This window comes from Salvelinus namaycush, chromosome 2, assembly GCF_016432855.1.
Source record: "Salvelinus namaycush isolate Seneca chromosome 2, SaNama_1.0, whole genome shotgun sequence".
Lineage (NCBI taxonomy): Eukaryota > Metazoa > Chordata > Actinopteri > Salmoniformes > Salmonidae > Salvelinus > Salvelinus namaycush.
This window is the reverse complement of record NC_052308.1, coordinates 38693994-38712302: the sequence shown is the minus strand read 5'-3', so window position 1 is coordinate 38712302 and position 18309 is coordinate 38693994. Positions and strand designations below refer to the sequence as shown.

The 18309-nt window shown below is 40.3% G+C and overlaps 1 protein-coding gene across 1 annotated transcript; it reads left to right on the top strand.

Annotated features, from left to right (window-relative positions):
* Positions 1–1168: 1168 nt before the first annotated feature.
* On the top strand, positions 1169–17805 carry LOC120025886 (synaptoporin-like). Its single transcript, XM_038970603.1, has 5 exons — positions 1169–1192; positions 3047–3171; positions 14083–14281; positions 14864–15055; positions 17425–17805. Exons 1-5 carry the CDS (start codon positions 1169–1171, stop codon positions 17803–17805), a joined length of 921 nt encoding a protein of 306 aa, XP_038826531.1.
* Positions 17806–18309: the final 504 nt, after the last annotated feature.

Genomic DNA, 18309 nt, shown 5'->3' with positions numbered 1-18309 from the left:
CACATCACACCCATTGGCTGTGCTGTTCATGCATTGAATCTGCTCCTCAAGGACATCATGTCACTGAAAACAATAGATACACTCTACAAGAGAGCCAAGGAAATGGTTAGGTATGTGAAGGGTCATCACGTTAGAGCAGCAATCTACCTCACCAAGCAAAGTGAGAAGAATAAGAGCACCACTGAAGCTGCCCAGCAACAGCCGTTGGGGTGGTGTTGTCATGTTTGACAGTCTCCTGGAGGGGAAGGAGTCTCTCCAAGAAATGGCCATATCAGTCTGCCATTATGGACAGCACCATCAAGAGGATCCTTCTGGATGATGTATTTTGGGAGAGAGTGGTAAGCAGCCTGAAACCTATAGCAGTAGCCATTCCACGGATCGAGGGAAACAATGCCATCCTGTCTGATGTTCAGACTCTGCTTGCAGATGTAAGAGAAGAAATCTGTACTGCCCTGCCCATTTCGCTGTTGCTCCAAGCAGAGGAAACATGTTAATCACTATTATTGCACGCAGAGTGAGTCTGTGCAACTTATATGATTTGTTAAGCATATTTCTACTCCTGAACTTATTTAGGCTTGCCATAACAAAGGGGTTGGATACTTATAGACTCAAGATATTTCAGTTTTTCATTTTAAATTAATGTATATATATTTTTTAAGATAATTCCACTTTGACATTATGGGGTATTGTGTGACACAATCTCAATCTAATCCATTTTAAATCCAGGCTGTAACACAACAAAATTTGGAAAAAGTAAAGGTGTGAATACTTTCTGAAGGCACTGTATCCCTGTCTCTGCTGAATCTATGGGTGGAAATCTCCTAGGTGAATCCTCATACTTTTACAGTTCTGTCTATCTGTCCTCTAAGAGAGGAGCAGAAACACCAAGTTACACGACAGACAGTCTCTACACTACATCCTCTTCTTTCCCCTACCCCCCCAACACCTACCCCAACCCCAGATAGCTTGCTTTGCTCTCTCCTCTCCTCACTTCAGATGTCTGGTCTCTGCTCTCCCCACCCTCCGGGCAACCTCTGCACTCTGCTCTCTCTCTCTCTCTCTCTGCTTTCTCTCTTTGTGCCATCTACATCAGTGACAGTACAACAGTATGAGGAGAAAGCTGCTAACACCATCTTGTGGAGTAGAACTTGTTCACTTTGCTTTTTAAATGTGTATGGTCATATTTGCTCCGGTAAGTTGTTGTTTCTTTCATATTTGGACTGTAGCTAATTGATTTTCATTAGTAAGTACATTCCTGGCTAAACACTATAATAAAGCATTACAATTATCCAGTTATGAAGTATGGATGTGCTCTATGGTAGGCTAGTGATAGATCTGTTTTTAAAATCGTTTTTTTTTCATTTTCAATTTAGTTTGTAAGGAATAGAATTTATGTTTAGTAGGTGGAATGTTATCAAACGTTGTTTCCAGTGGAGTCTTTTGGTGTGTGTGTGTGTGTGTGTGTGTGTGGCATGTACAGTATTCCAACAGGTTGAGTCACTCTATGGGGCTCTGCCCACCCTCTAACCCACAGTAGGCGACCCTCTGTTTGCAGTCAGCCCATTTCTAAATTATTCAGTTGTTTTCATAATGCTGTTTTCAAGGAAATCAATCCCAAACCTTGATCATCAGTCTGCTTGATAGATATGGTGCCAAGATTAGGGGCTCGATTAAATACGCAGCGCTGAAGTTCAGCGCTATAGCGCAATTAAAATTAAAAGGTAATTTTCGATTGAGCCAACATATCTAGTGTTTACCGTAAATGCAGTTTCCGCTAACATTGCCTTTAAATGTCAATCACTCTACAACGCATATCTTCAGTGCTAAGGATTAAATTGACGCTAGCTTTCATCTATCACCTCTCTCTCTCTGTCATTAATGATCAGAGTAATTTAGAAAGCATCCTTATCCATTTGAATATTAATGAGTGAATGACCAAGGGGTTTGCAGACAACAGACAGATCAATCCATCTATAAATCCATCCAATCACTGACTTTTAATTATAGCCACACATACTTAATTAGATGGGGTCTCCTGGCTGTATGTGATCCCTTTATTAAGCAACTCTCTCTGTCTCTGTTTCTGTCCTGCTCTCTCTCTCTCTGTCTCTGTCTCTCTCTGCCACTGTCAATCTCTCTCTTTCTAAAAGATAAACAAACCCACACAAAGAAACACAACAAACAAACAACATTTCATCAGAGAGATGAGTTGTGTCGTCTTTCTAAATTATGGTAAAGGTTAAAGATGATGGATAATTACTTGGTGTGTGTGTCCATGCGCGTGCGTGGGAGTGCTAGGTCTTGATTAGAATTGACCAATGCTTCAGTCCTTTCGCATGCATCAAAGGTAGATAACAGAAAGAGATTAGTGCCAGTAGCCTACAGTATCTGACTGCCTGCCATGCCCACGGACGGTTCCTGATTAAATATATATATAACATGTATAACATGCTGACATCAGTCTCCCGGGCCACTGACAGAAATTATAGACACATGATCCCTTTGAAAGATGTGCATGCCTCATAGACTCCCAATAGATGTATACGGAGATACCACATGCATTCACCTGTTTGCATTCATCAACAGCAGTTGAAGCTCTGACAAACGCAGAGTGACTGTTGCTTAATAAACCTACGTGATACTGGAAAGAGCAGGTTCTCTTTTCTTTAAGGATCGATCAACAGCTCCAAGTTGGTAAAAGCTAAAGACAACACACCATACACCATGTTACACATGAAAAGTTCCCTAATTACTTTCACAGAGTCAGCCTTTGTCAGGATGTTGATGGTCCTCTGTGGCCCATTAATTCCAGCTGCTAGTCTAGCAGCTCGGTACAGGACCAGACAGGAGAGGTGTGACAAGGAGCAACTATGTGTGCATTCCAACTGGTACCCTATTCCCTATGTAGTGCACAACTTTTTTACCAGGCCCAGAGCTCTGGTCAAACGTTGTTCACCGTGTAGGGAATAGGGTGCCATTTTGGGACACAGCCTATGTCTAGAATGCTCAATGGGTAGGAGTCTAATGAGGTTTTTTCTTTTCCCAGATCTTTGCCGTCTGTGCATTTGCAACATGTGGAGGGTACTCTGGTCACCTGCGGGTGAGAGTGGAATGTCTAGACAAGAGCCAGAGCAACCTCAGCATCACCGTAAACTTTGCCTATCCCTTCAGGTAATACATGCTGACATTTTTCCATAGTCTGACTACTATACCTTTACCCATTTTATTGTGGTTCATGGTCAACATTCTCCAAAACATGAATTCAGCAGAATTGACATTGAAGTACACTACAGTCATGTGCAAACTGGAGCAGAAGGCTCATGCCATTGTCACATGTACTTTCGCACTCATGGGTATGTCACGTTGAGAGACAAGTCATATTTACCTAGATTAACATGGTGACCACACTGCTCGTGGCACGTGTGCAAGCGTTGCAAAATAACATACATGTTATTCAATCATTGCACCCACACTGTTGGAGCGTGTCAACGAGCATCTGCGTATCCAGAACTTGGTTCTATTTGCGACTATTGTGTCATGCTGGTATAAAGGATTTTGGAGACAGGCGCAGGAATACACAATAGGGGTTTTTAATACACCCAAAACAAACACGTATACAAAACACTGGGCTGTACCCAAACAAAAGAGCGAGGGTAAACCTCACTGACTGACACGGGACGATACCCGTAATACACAATATATAAAGCACGCAGCATAACAGCTGCACCAACGCATAGGTACTCACACCACCAACAAACATGGGAACAATAACCAACAAAGACAGAGGGAACAGAGGGCACATATATAACGTACTAATCAGGGGAAATGGGAACCAGGTGTGTGTAATCAAACAAGACAGTCCGGGGTTGATGATAATGAATCCCGTTCCCGAAACTGGTGAACAGAATGAGCATCAGTACCGGGGGATCCGGGACAGCTTGACACGCTGCAAGTCCCGCCTCTCCCATCTCCTCATTGGCTTTTAGGAGCATATACCTACGTGGGTGTTTGAAAGATGAACTGAGGTCAACACACCATATCGATGTCTCATTCAATTTAACTAAGAGGTAAAGGTAACGTAAGGGTAATGGCGGACTGAAGGGATTTATGTAGAGCACCTCAAGATAAAACATAATATTCGAAATATCTGCTAAATTAGATTAAAATATTAGCACTACTTAATCTGGTGAGTGATAACCTTCAATCTGGACAATAACACAAAACAAATCCTAAAACTAGAGACATTTATCGACAAATATTACGAAAACAGGCAACAACCAAACATGACGGAGAGTAAGACAGGGGAACCGATTACAAAACGAAAACGTGACTCTTCTACAGACACTGATGACTTAATATTCTCACCACCGGGAATGGTAAAGGTCGAAACCGATCTGTTAAAATCAATAAATGACAAACTGGGTATACTTGAATTAGTTAGTAAGGATATAAAAGAGTTGAAGGCAAGCCTAGAGATGAGTGATGAAAAAGCTGCGACATTGGAGAAGCAAACACACGCGCTAAAAGGGACAGTCAATAAGATTGAAACCGAAATGAATGGAATTAAAAAGGAGAACACCGTTCTGAAGGAAACCTTACTAGACATACAAACTAGATCCATGAGAGAGAATTTGGTACTTACAGGTATCCAAGAAAAAGAAGGAGAAGTTCCTGAATCTATAGTTAGAGAGTTCCTCCTTACAGCGCTTCAGATTCCACGCGAAGTTATCGACAAAATCCAACTTAAACGCGTTCACCGCTTCGGACAGAGAGGGCAGAGGTACGAACGCCCAATCGTTGCCAAATTTGCTTCATTTAAAGATAAAATAATGGTTAAAAGCCTGGGTAAAAGACTTGCTGGGACCAAAATTGGCATGAATGATCAGTTTCCGAAGGAAATTGCAGAACGGCGCAAAGTTCTGTATCCAAAAGCGAAATTAAAAGCGAAACGAGTAGCTCTCGTCGTTGATAAACTATATATTGATAACCAGTTGTTCAGAGACACAAAGACTACTCCATGGTTATTTTAAAAATTACAAAGTTCTCATAGACGAGGGAAATAAACACAATTCAAGCCCGGTTACTGATTGTAACAATACAATAAAAAATATAGCTTTTCTATAAATCTTCACATATAACTAATTGAACACACAAGCACTAATTCAACATAGTGAAGATAAAAACTAAGCAAACAGAAGGCACAGTATGTGTGGATGGTATGGTTTGTGTTTATTTTTTATTTTATTTGTTATGTTTGGAAAGTTGAGTGAGTGAGTAATGAAATGGTTGCATATCCCAGAGCCAATGTATTGCTGTGAGCCGGGTATGAGAGGGCTTTCAATGTTGTTCAGATGATGGATATACCTTTATAATGAATTATACGTCTTATTTATTTATTGTCCTATCATGGAGAACTACATTTTTTATTTATTTTTTTATAAATTATATCTAATTATTTATTATCCTATTTTAATGGTACGGTCCATGGCACTATACCCTAGACACCCACCTGAATGACCCAGATACTAAGGAGAAGTCCCTAACTGTTTTATGTGCCCGCTGTAAGCGGTCTGTATGCAGCTAAAATGAGGTCAGAGACCAAGAGCAGCACTGCCCCCTCAAGATTCTGAGCCTGCTTGGCAGGGTTGGTCCTGCAAAGCCAAAGCCCCATAAAGGGAGAGCATAATATACAAGGAAATTCTCAAAGCTGCTAATGAGAACCTTGACGACCTTGTACCTAGCCGGTGGGGATTCCGGTGGGGTGCCCCCACCCAGGCAGTGGCAGTGCTGGCAACACTAGCTGCAGTAACCCATGGGGAGGGGGTCACACTCGGACATTCAGAGAGGGGGTATATTATTGTGGCCCTGGCGGCACAAAATCAAAGTCGGACTGCATGGAGATGCGTGGGGACATGGTCATGACGGGTGGCCGTATTGTGGGTGTTTCAGGAATAAGGTGTACATTTGACCTCCATTATCTAGGATATGACAATGGTAAATAAATCTCTCAATTTTTGCTAATTTTTTGTGCGGTCTTGCAGGCCTTCTCATGCAGCTGCAACTGCAATTGCATTTGTAAATCATGACCCATCTTGAGTTGGGCTCTGGGATGGTGCAATTGTTGAGAAAGTGAGCTTATGGTTGTGTGGGGGTAAGGGCTGAGTGTGTGTGGGTGTATGTGTGTATCCCACAACTGTTGCGAAGGAAGAAGTAAAAGATGTTAGGGACAATAGAGGATGATCCACAGATATATATAATACAAATCGAGGTGAGGGCAATGGAAATGCATATGGTAATTGATCTTCTTCAATTCGGTAAATGGCACTGTATGCTCTTTTCAAAGAATGGATCCCAGTCGGTTCAGGGCTATGGGATACAGGGGGTCGAGGGTGGTCTACCGGGCATTGGGATGACAAGCCATCTCGAGATGAGGCCTTTTAGCGGGTGGAATAGTAGGGACCAATTGGAGGTTTACTTAGTAGAAATGCAAATATCATGGTACAACTATATAGACACTCAATCATTATGTTACTTTTTAATAGTACGTTTACAAAAATATATTCTGATTAAAAGAATGAAAGGTGTGTCTCATTATGGTAAGTGGTGAAATAAGTATAGCCAGTTACAATTGTAATGGCTTAGCAGATAATAAGAAAAGACGATCAGTATTTACCTGGCTAAAAGAGAAGGATTATAATATCTATTGTTTACAGGAAACCCATTCAACAGTTTTAGATGAAGTTTTGTGGAAAAAGAACTGGGGGGGCAAAATATATTTCTCCCATGGGCAAAGAAATTCAAAAGGGGTGATGGTTTTAATTAACAATAATTTTGATCCAAATGTGCAAATTGTCCAAACAGATCCTCAAGGTAGATGGATTATTTTTAATATGTTATTGGACAATAAACAAATATGGCTTGTTAACCTATACGGTCCGAATAATGATGATCCAAGCTTCTTTGAAAATATATATAAGAATTTATCAACTCTACAAGCAACACTAGACTCTATTATTATAGTGGGAGATTTTAATACGGTCTTAAATACCTCTATAGACCGGAAAGGAATTCACACTACAAACTATCACCCTCAGGCACTTAAGGAAATCATGAATGTCATGGATATATTGGAATTAGTGGATATATGGAGACTTAAATACCCTGATTTAGTGAGATATACATGGCGGAGGCTGAATCAAGCTAGTCGTCTTGACTACTTTCTTATACCATTCTCTCTGGCACCAAAAGTTAAAAAAGTGTTGATAGGGGACAGAATGCGGTCGGATCATCACATAATTGGCATATATATTTCTCTTACAGAATTTCCACGTGGGCGAGGATATTGGAAATTTAATCAAAGTCTACTAGATGATAAATTGTTTAGAACTAGGACAGAAGATTTTATAACTGACTTTTTCAGACATAACATAGGTACAGCAGATCCCCTTATTGTATGGGACACTTTTAAGTGTGCCTTTAGAGGCCATGCAATTCAGTACTCATCTATAAAACAAAGGGAATTTAGATCAAAAGAGTCCATATTAACAAAGGAAATTGAAGGACTAACAGTACAGTTAGATAGCAATAAAAACGGTACCATAGAGGCACAGAATAAGTTAGAGGAAAAACAAAAAGAAATGGAGGAACTTATTCAAGAAAGATCCAGTGTAATATATTATAAAAATAAAGCGAACTGGATGGAATATGGGGAAAAATGCACCAAATTCTTTTTCAATCTTCAATATAGAAATGCTACCAAAAAAAATGTATTAAAACTTGTTACAAATGATGGAGTCACGCATGATTCACCAAATGATATTTTGAAAGAGGAAGTAAAGTACTTTAAGAATATGTTTTCGTTTCAGGCTCCTCCATCTCCACTAACTGAAACTAATTGTATGGATTTTTTTCCTATTAATAATGTAAAATTAACATCTGTACAGAAAGACTCATGTGAAGGCCAAATTACAGAGGAGGAACTGCTTGATGCAATTGGGGCCTTTAAGGATGGGAAAACTCCAGGGCTGGATGGCATACCAGTGGAAGTATACAAAACTTTTTTTGATATACTCAAAGGACCATTATTAGCTTGTTTTAACCACTCCTATATAAATGGTAGATTATCAGACACGCAACAAGAAGGTCTGATATCGTTATTACTGAAACAGGACCCAAGTGGTATATATAAAGATCCAGTCCAATTAAAAAATTGGAGACCTCTTACACTTCAGTGTTGTGATGCAAAAATCCTAGCAAAATGCTTGGCGCATAGAATAAAAAAAGTTTTGTCAGATATTATTCATCCTAATCAGACAGGTTTTTTACATGGACGATACATTGGAGATAATATAAGGCAAGTACTGGAAACAATAGAACACTATGAAATATCGGGGACACCAGGTCTGGTTTTCATAGCTGATTTTGAAAAGGCTTTTGATAAAGTACGACTGGAGTTTATATATAAATGCCTAGAATATTTCAATTTTGGGGAATCTCTTATAAAATGGGTTAAAATTATGTATAGTAACCCTAGGTGTAAAATAGTAAATAATGGCTACATCTCAGAAAGTTTTAAACTATCTAGAGGAGTAAAACAAGGTTGTCCACTATCGGCATATCTATTTATTATTGCCATCGAAATGTTAGCTGTTAAAATTAGATCAAACATTAATATTAATGGATTAGAAATCCGTGGCTTAAAAACTAAGGTGTCATTGTACGCTGATGATTCATGTTTTCTTTTAAAACCACAACTAGAGTCTCTCCACGGCCTCATAGAGGATCTAGATACCTTTGCTATCCTCTCTGGATTAAAACCAAATTATGATAAATGTACCATATTACGTATTGGATCACTAAAAAATACACATTTTATATTGCCATGTAGTTTACCAATTAAATGGTCTGACGGAGATGTGGACATACTCGGTATAAAAATCCCAAAAGAAAGAAATGATCTCACTCCAATAAATTTTTATAGAAAGTTAGCAAAAATAGATAAGATCTTGCTACCATGGAAAGGAAAATACTTGTCTATTTGTGGAAAAATCACCCTGATTAACTCTTTAGTCATATCACAGTTTACCTATTTGCTTATGGTTTTGCCTACACCTAGTGACCTGCTTTTTAAATTATATGAACAAAAAATATTCCATTTTATTTGGAACGGCAAGCCAGATAAAATTAAAAGGGCCTATTTATATAACGAATATGAATTCGGAGGGCAGAAATTATTAAATATTAAAGCATTAGACCTCTCACTAAAGGCATCAGTCATACAAAAGTTATACTTAAATCCAAACTGGTTCTCTAGTAAATTGGTACGAATGTCTCATCCTATGTTCAAGAAGGGCCTTTTTCCCTTTATTCAGATTACACCTGCTCACTTTCGGTTGTTTGAAAAGGAAATAATCTCCAAAATATCCTTATTTTTTAAACAAGCCTTAGAAAGTTGGTTGCAATTTCAGTTTAATCCACCTGAAAGGACGGAACAAATAGTACAACAAATATTGTGGTTAAATTCAAATATAGTAATTGATAAAAAAACTGTATTTATCGAAGAAATGTTTAAAAAAGGTATAATTTTTGTGAATGATATCATAAATAGGACTGGTGGAGTTATGTCACACATGCAGCTAACACAGACATATGGAAATGTCTGCTCTACCCAAAATTACAACCAATTAATTGCAGCATTACCACAAAAATGGAAGAGGCAAGTAGAAGGGGAAAAAAGTAAGGAACTTGTATGTCGGCCCTGTATTAAAGAACATAAATGGTTAAAGAAAAGTGTGATAAATAAAAACATATACCAATTTCATTTAAGGACCAAAAAACTGACAGCTGTGCCATATAAATTGCAAAATAGTTGGGAAGAGATTTTCGATGTACCCATTCCATGGCACATGGTTTATGAAATGATACGCAAAACAACGCCGGATTCAAAACTTCGAATTTTTCAATTTAAATTACTGTACAAAATTCTTGCAACTAATAGAATGTTATATATATGGGGTATACAATCTTCCCAGCTCTGCAGATTCTGTTGTGAGGAGGCAGAGTCATTAGATCATTTATTTTGGTATTGTCCATATGTAGCTCGTTTTTGGTCACAGGTCCAGGAATGGCTGAAGAATTGCAACATTTGCCTAGAACTAACGCTACAGATAGCAATACTGGGGGATTTGAAAAGCCATAGTCAATCAATCAATAATATAATAATTATTTTAGCAAAAATGTTTATTTTTAATTTACAATCTGTAGAAGCTATGAGAATAGGAAGGTTCAAATCTTTTGTGAAGCATCACAGCACAGTTGAAAAATATATGGCAAATAAAAATCCGAAATGGATGATGTTGGAAGATAGATGGGAAGGGTTGAGTGGAACTGAAGGGTGGGACTAATAACAAGATAAACAATGTAGGGCATACGGGATCTGTGAAATTTGTATAGGTGCGGAGCTTTTGTGAAATAGCACAGTTACAAGTGGAAATAAAATTGGATGGACAACAGAAATAGAGGAAGGACTAAGAACAAACAAGAGAGAACTATTATAAAGTAGTCTGTGTCTGTAAAATAGGTATAAGATGTATAAATTGAAGGTAAAAGCAGAAGTGTTTATTAGTTTACTCCAATTGGGGGAGCGGTGGTAGGGTTGCGGGGAATAATAATAAAGGTATATTCTTTAAAAAAGTATGTATGTCTATATAGGTATGTGTATGTATATATGTATATATGTATGCATGCGTGTATGGATATATATATTTACCCAAAAAAATATGGGGGATTGGAAATGATGCAGACAATTACATTGGAAGCAACATTCTTTCCGCAATATTAAGCTGATCCACCCCAAAAACAAAAACAAAAAAAAAACACACCAGTCCAGTTGGTAGTGGTAATCCCCCTTTAAATAGGTTGCCAACCACCATGTCAAGTCCAAAGAAGAAGAAGACGCATGAAGGAGGAGAGATTACTAGAAGCAAACTTTTACCCTTTTATGTGTGGATTAATTGTTCTGGGATATACTGTAGGCGACCTGTAGCCTACACAAACTGTGCATTTCAGGAAAAATAATGACCCAATGTTTATATCCCAAAGCAAATTAGCTAGAAACAGCAAGCTATCTAGCTAAATTGCCATTAATGTTTAATGCGTTTTGATCTGTCCCCAAATATAGTTGGTTCAGAGTTTGCTTTGATATTTCAAAGCAAGAGCTTCTGGTCTAGCTATCATTGAATCTACGGTGCATATGGGAATATAGCTATGATGAGACAATGACAGTGTTGTCTGCCTGTGAATGTGTTTTGAAAAATAGTGTGGTGGCTGAGTTTTATTTTCCATCTATAAAAGATGGAAGAAAGAGAACAGCATTGAGTTGATGAAATATGGAGCTGTCAGACAGACTGTGGTGTCAGTCTTTGTCTGATCCCCAGAAATGATTCATGTTTCCACATTCAGTATCTCATGTGTATCTATCTACAGTACCTGCTCCCTTGAAAACCCTAAACCTTTTCAACTCCTGGGGCCTCATTCATCAACCGTGCATACATGTCTTAATATATGATGGTATATGTGGAGATTCTAGGATTTCTGTAACAAATTATTGGGATTTATCAAACTGTCGCTCGCAACATTATACACATGTTTTCATTGATAAATCAGAGCCATAGTATATTTGTGTGCTCATGAACAAGCGCTAAAACTCCACCTTTTATGGTAACAAAACTTCCTCATTTGCTGTATGATTTGGGAAATGTTGGAATGGGACATGTCAGATTTAGACCTATATAATAAAAGTGTACAAAGGCTATACATGCTGTTATGCAACCTCCTTACCAACGGCAAATGCATCGATTTTATCATTAGGCTTACTCTTTAATGTTCATATTATCCAACTATTATCATAATTCCCGTGTGTCAAACACCTCCATTTTCCACAAAATAGCAATATAAGCATGTAATACAATTCTTCAACCACTTGAAGTTGTGCGTACGCATGGTACAGTACATGGAGATAAGCACACTTCCCCGTCAAAACTGGCAAATGCAAGGTTTAGTCTTTTTTTGTGTCCACGCACCTTTGATAAATTAGTCCCTTAGAGATCGGTGGAGAGATTTGTAATTGAGACTCCTGAGCATCATGCAGTGATTCTGAAGAGTACATACAGTTGAAGTCGGAAGTTTACATACACCTTAGCCAAATACATTTAAACTCAGTTTTTCACAATTCCTGACATTTAATCCTAGTAAAAATGCCCTGTCTTAGGTCAATTAGGGTCACCACTTCATTTGAAGAATGTGAAAGTTCAGAATAATAGTAGAGAGAATGATTTATTTCAGCTTTTATTTGTTTCATCACATTCCCAGTGGGTCAGAAGTTTACATACACTCAATTAGTATCTGGTAGCATTGCCTTTAAATTGTTTAACTTGGGTCAAATGTTTTGGGTACCCTTCCACAAGCTTCCCAAAATAAGTTGGGTGAATTTTGTCCCATTCCTCCTGACAGAGCTGGTGTAACTGAGTCAGGTTTGTCGGCCTCCTTGCTCGCACACACTTTTTCAGTTCTGCCCACAGATTTTCTATAGGATTGAGGTCAGGGCTTTGTGAAGGCCACTCCAATACCTTGACTTTGTTGTCCTTAAGCCATTTTGCCACAACTTTGGAAGTATGATTGGGGTCATTGTTCATTTGAAAGACCCATTTGCAACCAAGCTTTAACTTCCTGACTGATGTCTAGAGATGTTGCTTCAATATATCCACATAATAGATAGATGCCATCTATTTTGTGAAGTGCACCAGTCCCTCCTGCAGCAAAGCACCCCCACAACATGATGCTGCCACCCCTGTGCTTCACGGTTGAGAGGGTGTTCTTCAGCTTGCAAGCCTCCCACTTTTTCCTCCAAACATAATGATGGGCATTATGGCCGAACAGTTCTGTTTTTGTTTCATCAGACCAGAGGACATTTCTCCAAAAAGTACGATCTTTGTCCCCATGTGCAGTTGCAAACCGTAGTCTGGCTTTTTTATGGCGGTTTTGGAGCAGTGGCTTCTTCCTTGCTGAGCGGCCTTTCAGGTTATGTCGCTATAGGACTCGTTTTACTGTGAATATAGATACTTTTGTACCTGTTTCCTCCAGCATCTTCACAAGGTCCTTTGCTGTTGTTCTGGGATTGATTTGCACTTTTCACACCAAAGTACGTTCATCTCTAGGAGACAGAACGCGTCTCCTTACTGAGCGGTATGACGGCTGCGTGGTCCCATGGTGTTCATACTTGCGTACTATTGTTTGTACAGATGAACGTGGTACCTTCAGGCGTTTGGAATTTGCTCCCAAGGATGAACCAGACTTGTGGAGGTCTACAATTTAAATTCTGAGTTCTTGGCTGATTTCTTTTGATTTTCCCATGATGTCAAGCAAAGAGACACTGAGTTTGAAGGTAGGCCTTGAAATACATCCACAGATATACCTCCAATTGACTCAAATGATGTCAGTTGGCCTATCAGAAGCTTCTAAAGCCATGATATCATTTTCTGGAATGTTCCAAGCTGTTTAAAAGCACAGTCAACTTAGTGTATGTAAACTTCTGACCCACTGGAATTGTGATACAGTGAATTATAAGTGAAATCATCTGTCTTTAAACAATTGTTGGAAAAATTACTTGTGTCATGCACAAAGTAGATGTCCTAACCGACTTGTCCTAACCGACTTTGTTAACGAGATATTTGTGGAGTGGTTGAAAAACGAGTTTTAATGACTCCAACCTAAGTGTATGTAAACTTCCGACTTCAACTGTATACCCCAATCTCCTTAGATGAGTCTTCTCTCTCCCCCTCTCTCTTCTCCCTCCCTCCCCTCCTCCCAAAGCCTGTCAGATCAGGTCAGATACCATTGGTAATGGAAGGATTCCCCCCCCCAATGTAGTAACATCTTTGTTGTTGTAATATCACAAACGGATGTGGCAGTTTCACTGCTATGGATTCATGATTGAAAGGTTTAAATTGCCTACACTGTGATCAGAGCCTTGCATTACTCAATAAAGGTCTCTGTGACCATGTCCTTGTTCCTGTCATCTGATAGGTTACAGCAGGTCCATTTCAAGCCCACACTGTGTGATGGGAACAGACAGGAGACCATCTTCATGGTAGGAGACTACTCCTCCTCAGCTCAGTTCTTTGTGACCGTGGCAGTTGTTGCCTTCCTCTACTCCCTGCTGGCCACCGTGGTGTACATCTACTACCAGAACAAGTACCGCGAGGGTAACAGAGGACCACTGGTGGTGAGTTGATTTACTTACCAAGAGCTGCCTTTGATTCATTCATGCCATGGGATTTGTATAATTTGCATGTGTATTAATTGAGATACAATAAATTTAACATTATACATTATTGCATTCTTTAAATAGCAGTTAGCTGTAATTTTCTGTTAGTCCTGATGTTACTCCTGCTGTTACTCCTGCAGCTAGAGTCACAGATGTTTATAGACCCAAACAGGGGGCTGGCAAAAGACATGTCAAAGGCAGGCAGAGGACCGTAATCCAGGGCAAAGTCAATAAGGTACAGACCAGCAGGCAGGGTCAGGACAGGCAGAGGTTCGTAAACGGTTCAGAGTCAGGCAGGTAGAGAACGGCAGGCAAGCTCGGTGTCAGGGCAGGCAGAATGGTCAGAACCGGAGAAACTAGGAAACAGAACTTGAGAAAGCAGGGAGACGTTGCTCCTCATGTTACTCCACATGTTACTCCTGCTTTTTTTATCCCATATCCCTTTAAATCTCATTTATAACTTCACCCTATCCTCTTCCTCAACTCTCACAATCTCATTACATCTGATAATAACCTCCTCCATCTCTCCCTCCTAAACAGGACTTTGTAGTGACTGTGCTCTTCGCCTTCATGTGGTTGGTGAGCTCCTGTGCCTGGGCCAAAGCTCTGTCTGATGTGAAGTCAGCCACAGATCCCACCCAGGTCCTCCTGCTCATCTCCGCCTGCAGACGCCCAGCCAACCGGTGTTCAGCTTCCCACCACCCAGTCTGGTCTGAGCTCAACACGTCTGTGGTGAGTCATTGGATGCGTCCATAATGGCATCCTATTCTCTATATAGTGCCCTACTTTAGTCCATGGGCCCTAGTCAAAATTAGTGCACTATATATGGTAGGGGTATTCAACTCTTACCCTATGAGGTCCAGAGCCTCCTGGTTTAACTGTTCTACCTGTTAATTAATTGCACCCACCTGGTGTCCCAGGTCTAAATCAGTCCCTGATTAGAGGGGAACTATGATACAATGCACTGGAACTGGCTTCGAGGTCTAGAGTTGATTTTGAGGGATATATGGAGTAGGGTCCATTTGGTACACAGCCCTTATACTCTATGTGAAACATGAATGCTGATCAATGTTAGCTCCATTGCCTTTTTTTAACCAGGTAGGCCAGTTGAGAACAAGTTCTCATTTACAACTGCGACCTGGCCAAGATAAAGCAAAGCAGTGCGACAAAAACAACAACACAGAGTTACACATTGGATTAACAAACGCACAGTCAATAACACAATAGAAAATCTGTATACAGTGTGTGCAAATTAAGTAAGGAGGTAAGGCAATAAATTGGCCATAGTGGCGAAGTAATTATAATTTAGCAATTAACACTGGAGTGATAGATGTGCAGATGAGGATGTGTATAAATACTGATATAAATACGGGTGTGCAAAAGAGCAGAAAAAAACAAAAAACGAATATGGGGATGAGGTAGGTAGTTGGTTGGATGGGCTATTTACAGATGGGCTGTGTACAGCTGCAGCGATCGGTAAGCTCCTCTGACAGCCGATGCTTGAAGTTAGTGAGGGAGATATAAGTCTTCAGAGATATAAGTCTTCAGTGATTTTTGCAATTCGTTCCACTCATTGGCAGCAAAAAACTGGAAGGAAAGGCGGTCGAAGTAGGTGTTGGCTTTGGGGATGACCAGTGAAATATACCTGCTGCAGCGCGTGCTACGGGTGGGTGTTGCTATAGTGACCAGTGAGCTGAGATAAGGCGGAGCTTTACCTAGCAAAGACTTATAGATGACCTGGAGCTATTGGGTTTGGCAACAAATACGTAGCGAGGACCAGCCAACGAGAGCATACAGATCGCAATTGTGGGTAGTATATGGGGCTTTGGTGACAAAACGGATGGCACTGTGATAGACTTCATCCAATTTGCTGAGTAGAGTGTTGGAGGCTATTTTGTAAATGACATTGCCGAAGTCAAGGATTGGCAGGATAGTCAGTTTTGCGAGGGTATGTTTGGCAGCATGAGTGACGGAGGCGTTGTTGCGAAATAGGCAGCCGATTCTAGATTTCACTTTGGATTGGAGATGCTTAATGTGAGTCTGGAAGGAGAGTTTACAGTCTAGCCAGACACCTAGGTATTTATAGTTGCCCACATATTCTAAGTCAGAACCGTCCAGAGTAGTGATGCTAGGCGGGCGGGTGCGGGCAGCGATCGGTTGAAGAGCATGCATTTAGTTTTACTACCATTTAAGAGCAGTTGGAGGCCACGGAAGGAGTGTTGTATGGCATTGAAGCTCGTTTGGAGATTTGTTAACACAGTCTCCAAAGAAGGGCCAGATGTATACAGAATGGTGTCGTCTGAGTAGAGGTGGATCAAAGAATCAACGCAGCAGGAGCGACATCATTGATATATACAGAGAAAAGAGTCGGCCTGAGAATTGAACCCTGTGACACCCCATAGAGACTGCCAGAGGTCCGGACAACAGGCACTCCGATTTGACACACTGAACTCTATCTGAGAAGTAGTTAGTGAACCAGGTGAGGCAGTCATTAGAGAAGGCTGTTGAGTCTTCCGATAAGAATGTGGTGATTGACAGTCGAAAGCCTTGGCCAGGTCGATGAAGACGGCTGCACAGTACTGTTTTTTATTGATGGTAGTTATGATATCGTTTAGGACCTTGAGCGTGGCTGAGGTGCACCCGTGACCAGCTCGGAAACTGGATTCCATAGCGGAGAAGGTACGGTGGGATTCGAGATGGTCGATGATCTGTGTGTTCACTTGGCTTTCGAAGACTTTAGAAAGGCAGGGCAGGATGGATATAGGTCTGTAACAGTTTGGGTCTAGAGTGTCTCCCCCTTTGAAGAGCTTTCCAATCTTTAGGAATCTCAGACGATATGAAAGAGGCAGATAACTTTAGGAAGAGAGGGTCCAGATTGTCTAGCCCAGCTGATTTGTAGGGATCCAGATTCTGCAGCTCTTTCAGGACTTCAGGTCTTCAGTTCCGACAGGTGGTGTTTAACGGTTGTTGATGACGTTTTACATCATGTGTGCACACCAACGAAAATTCTTAGCAACCATTTGTTACATTTTCTGATTCTAAATCTGTCATTTTTATGTTTAGACCCTAACTAAATACCCTCTTTCTATACCTCTATGCAGGCCTTTGGTTTTGTAAACTTTATCCTCTGGGCCGGCAACATCTGGTTTGTATTCAAAGAGACTGGCTGGTACAAGACTGGGCAGAGGTACCCGATGAGAAGTGCCTCTGAGAGACGGGCCAATGGGATGAGCCAACGACTCTGCAGCCAGAACAGTGTCGACCAATCAGGGGACAGCTTCTATCAACATCCATACAGGCAGGCTAGTTTTGACCTATCACGGGAGAGCTTTGGCCAACAGCACTACAGCCAAGGCAGCTTCAACCAATCAATGGGCAGCTTACGCCTGCCGCAGACTAGTCTAGGACAGCCAGTCATCATCAGTCAGGGGGATGTCACCCCTAAAGGGCCTAATCCTATCATATTTGTTAATGATATTTAGATCACATTTTGCATAAATTTTGCCCTCATCTACTTACCCTCAAAAACTTGACTAGATCAGAAAATACTATTGTCTATTGATACCTGACCATAAGGTATAGGTAGGTATAAGCCATGTAGATTTTCTGATGTGAAGTTTGCAAGGGCCAGGAGGTTGTAATTATCTAACGGGGTGGAATATAAGAGGGAATAAGATGGTATAGTAAAAGGGGAGTAAGGGATATTTAGCAAGTGAGTTATTTGAGAGGAGATCGGAGTGAATTGGAGAATGTATCAGAAATCTAAATGGAGTGAGAGAAGATTGTCTGTGTGAATAGTGACTTTGCATTATATGTGGTGGCTGTCTTACGGAAGTGGTTTTCTTGGTGTGTTTAGTCTAGAACTTGGTGTGTTTTGTTTAGAACTTGGTGCATCGGTGCACAGGGGTTACCTGTGTTTCACTAGAGGTTCAATGATTCATGTTTTTAATTACAAATTGTTTTATGCTTCAGTAGGTTTGTGCTAT

What these genes read in the sequence shown, in the direction of transcription:
- LOC120025886 (XM_038970603.1), top strand. Translation starts at nt 1,169, where the DNA reads ATGTGTATGGTCATATTTGCTCCG. An exon ending in GTATGGTCATATTTGCTCCG is followed by an intron (nt 1,193 to 3,046) that starts GTAAGTTGTTGT and finishes TTCTTTTCCCAG; the next exon opens with ATCTTTGCCGTCTGTGCATT. An exon ending in GTAACAGAGGACCACTGGTG is followed by an intron (nt 14,282 to 14,863) that starts GTGAGTTGATTT and finishes CCTCCTAAACAG; the next exon opens with GACTTTGTAGTGACTGTGCT.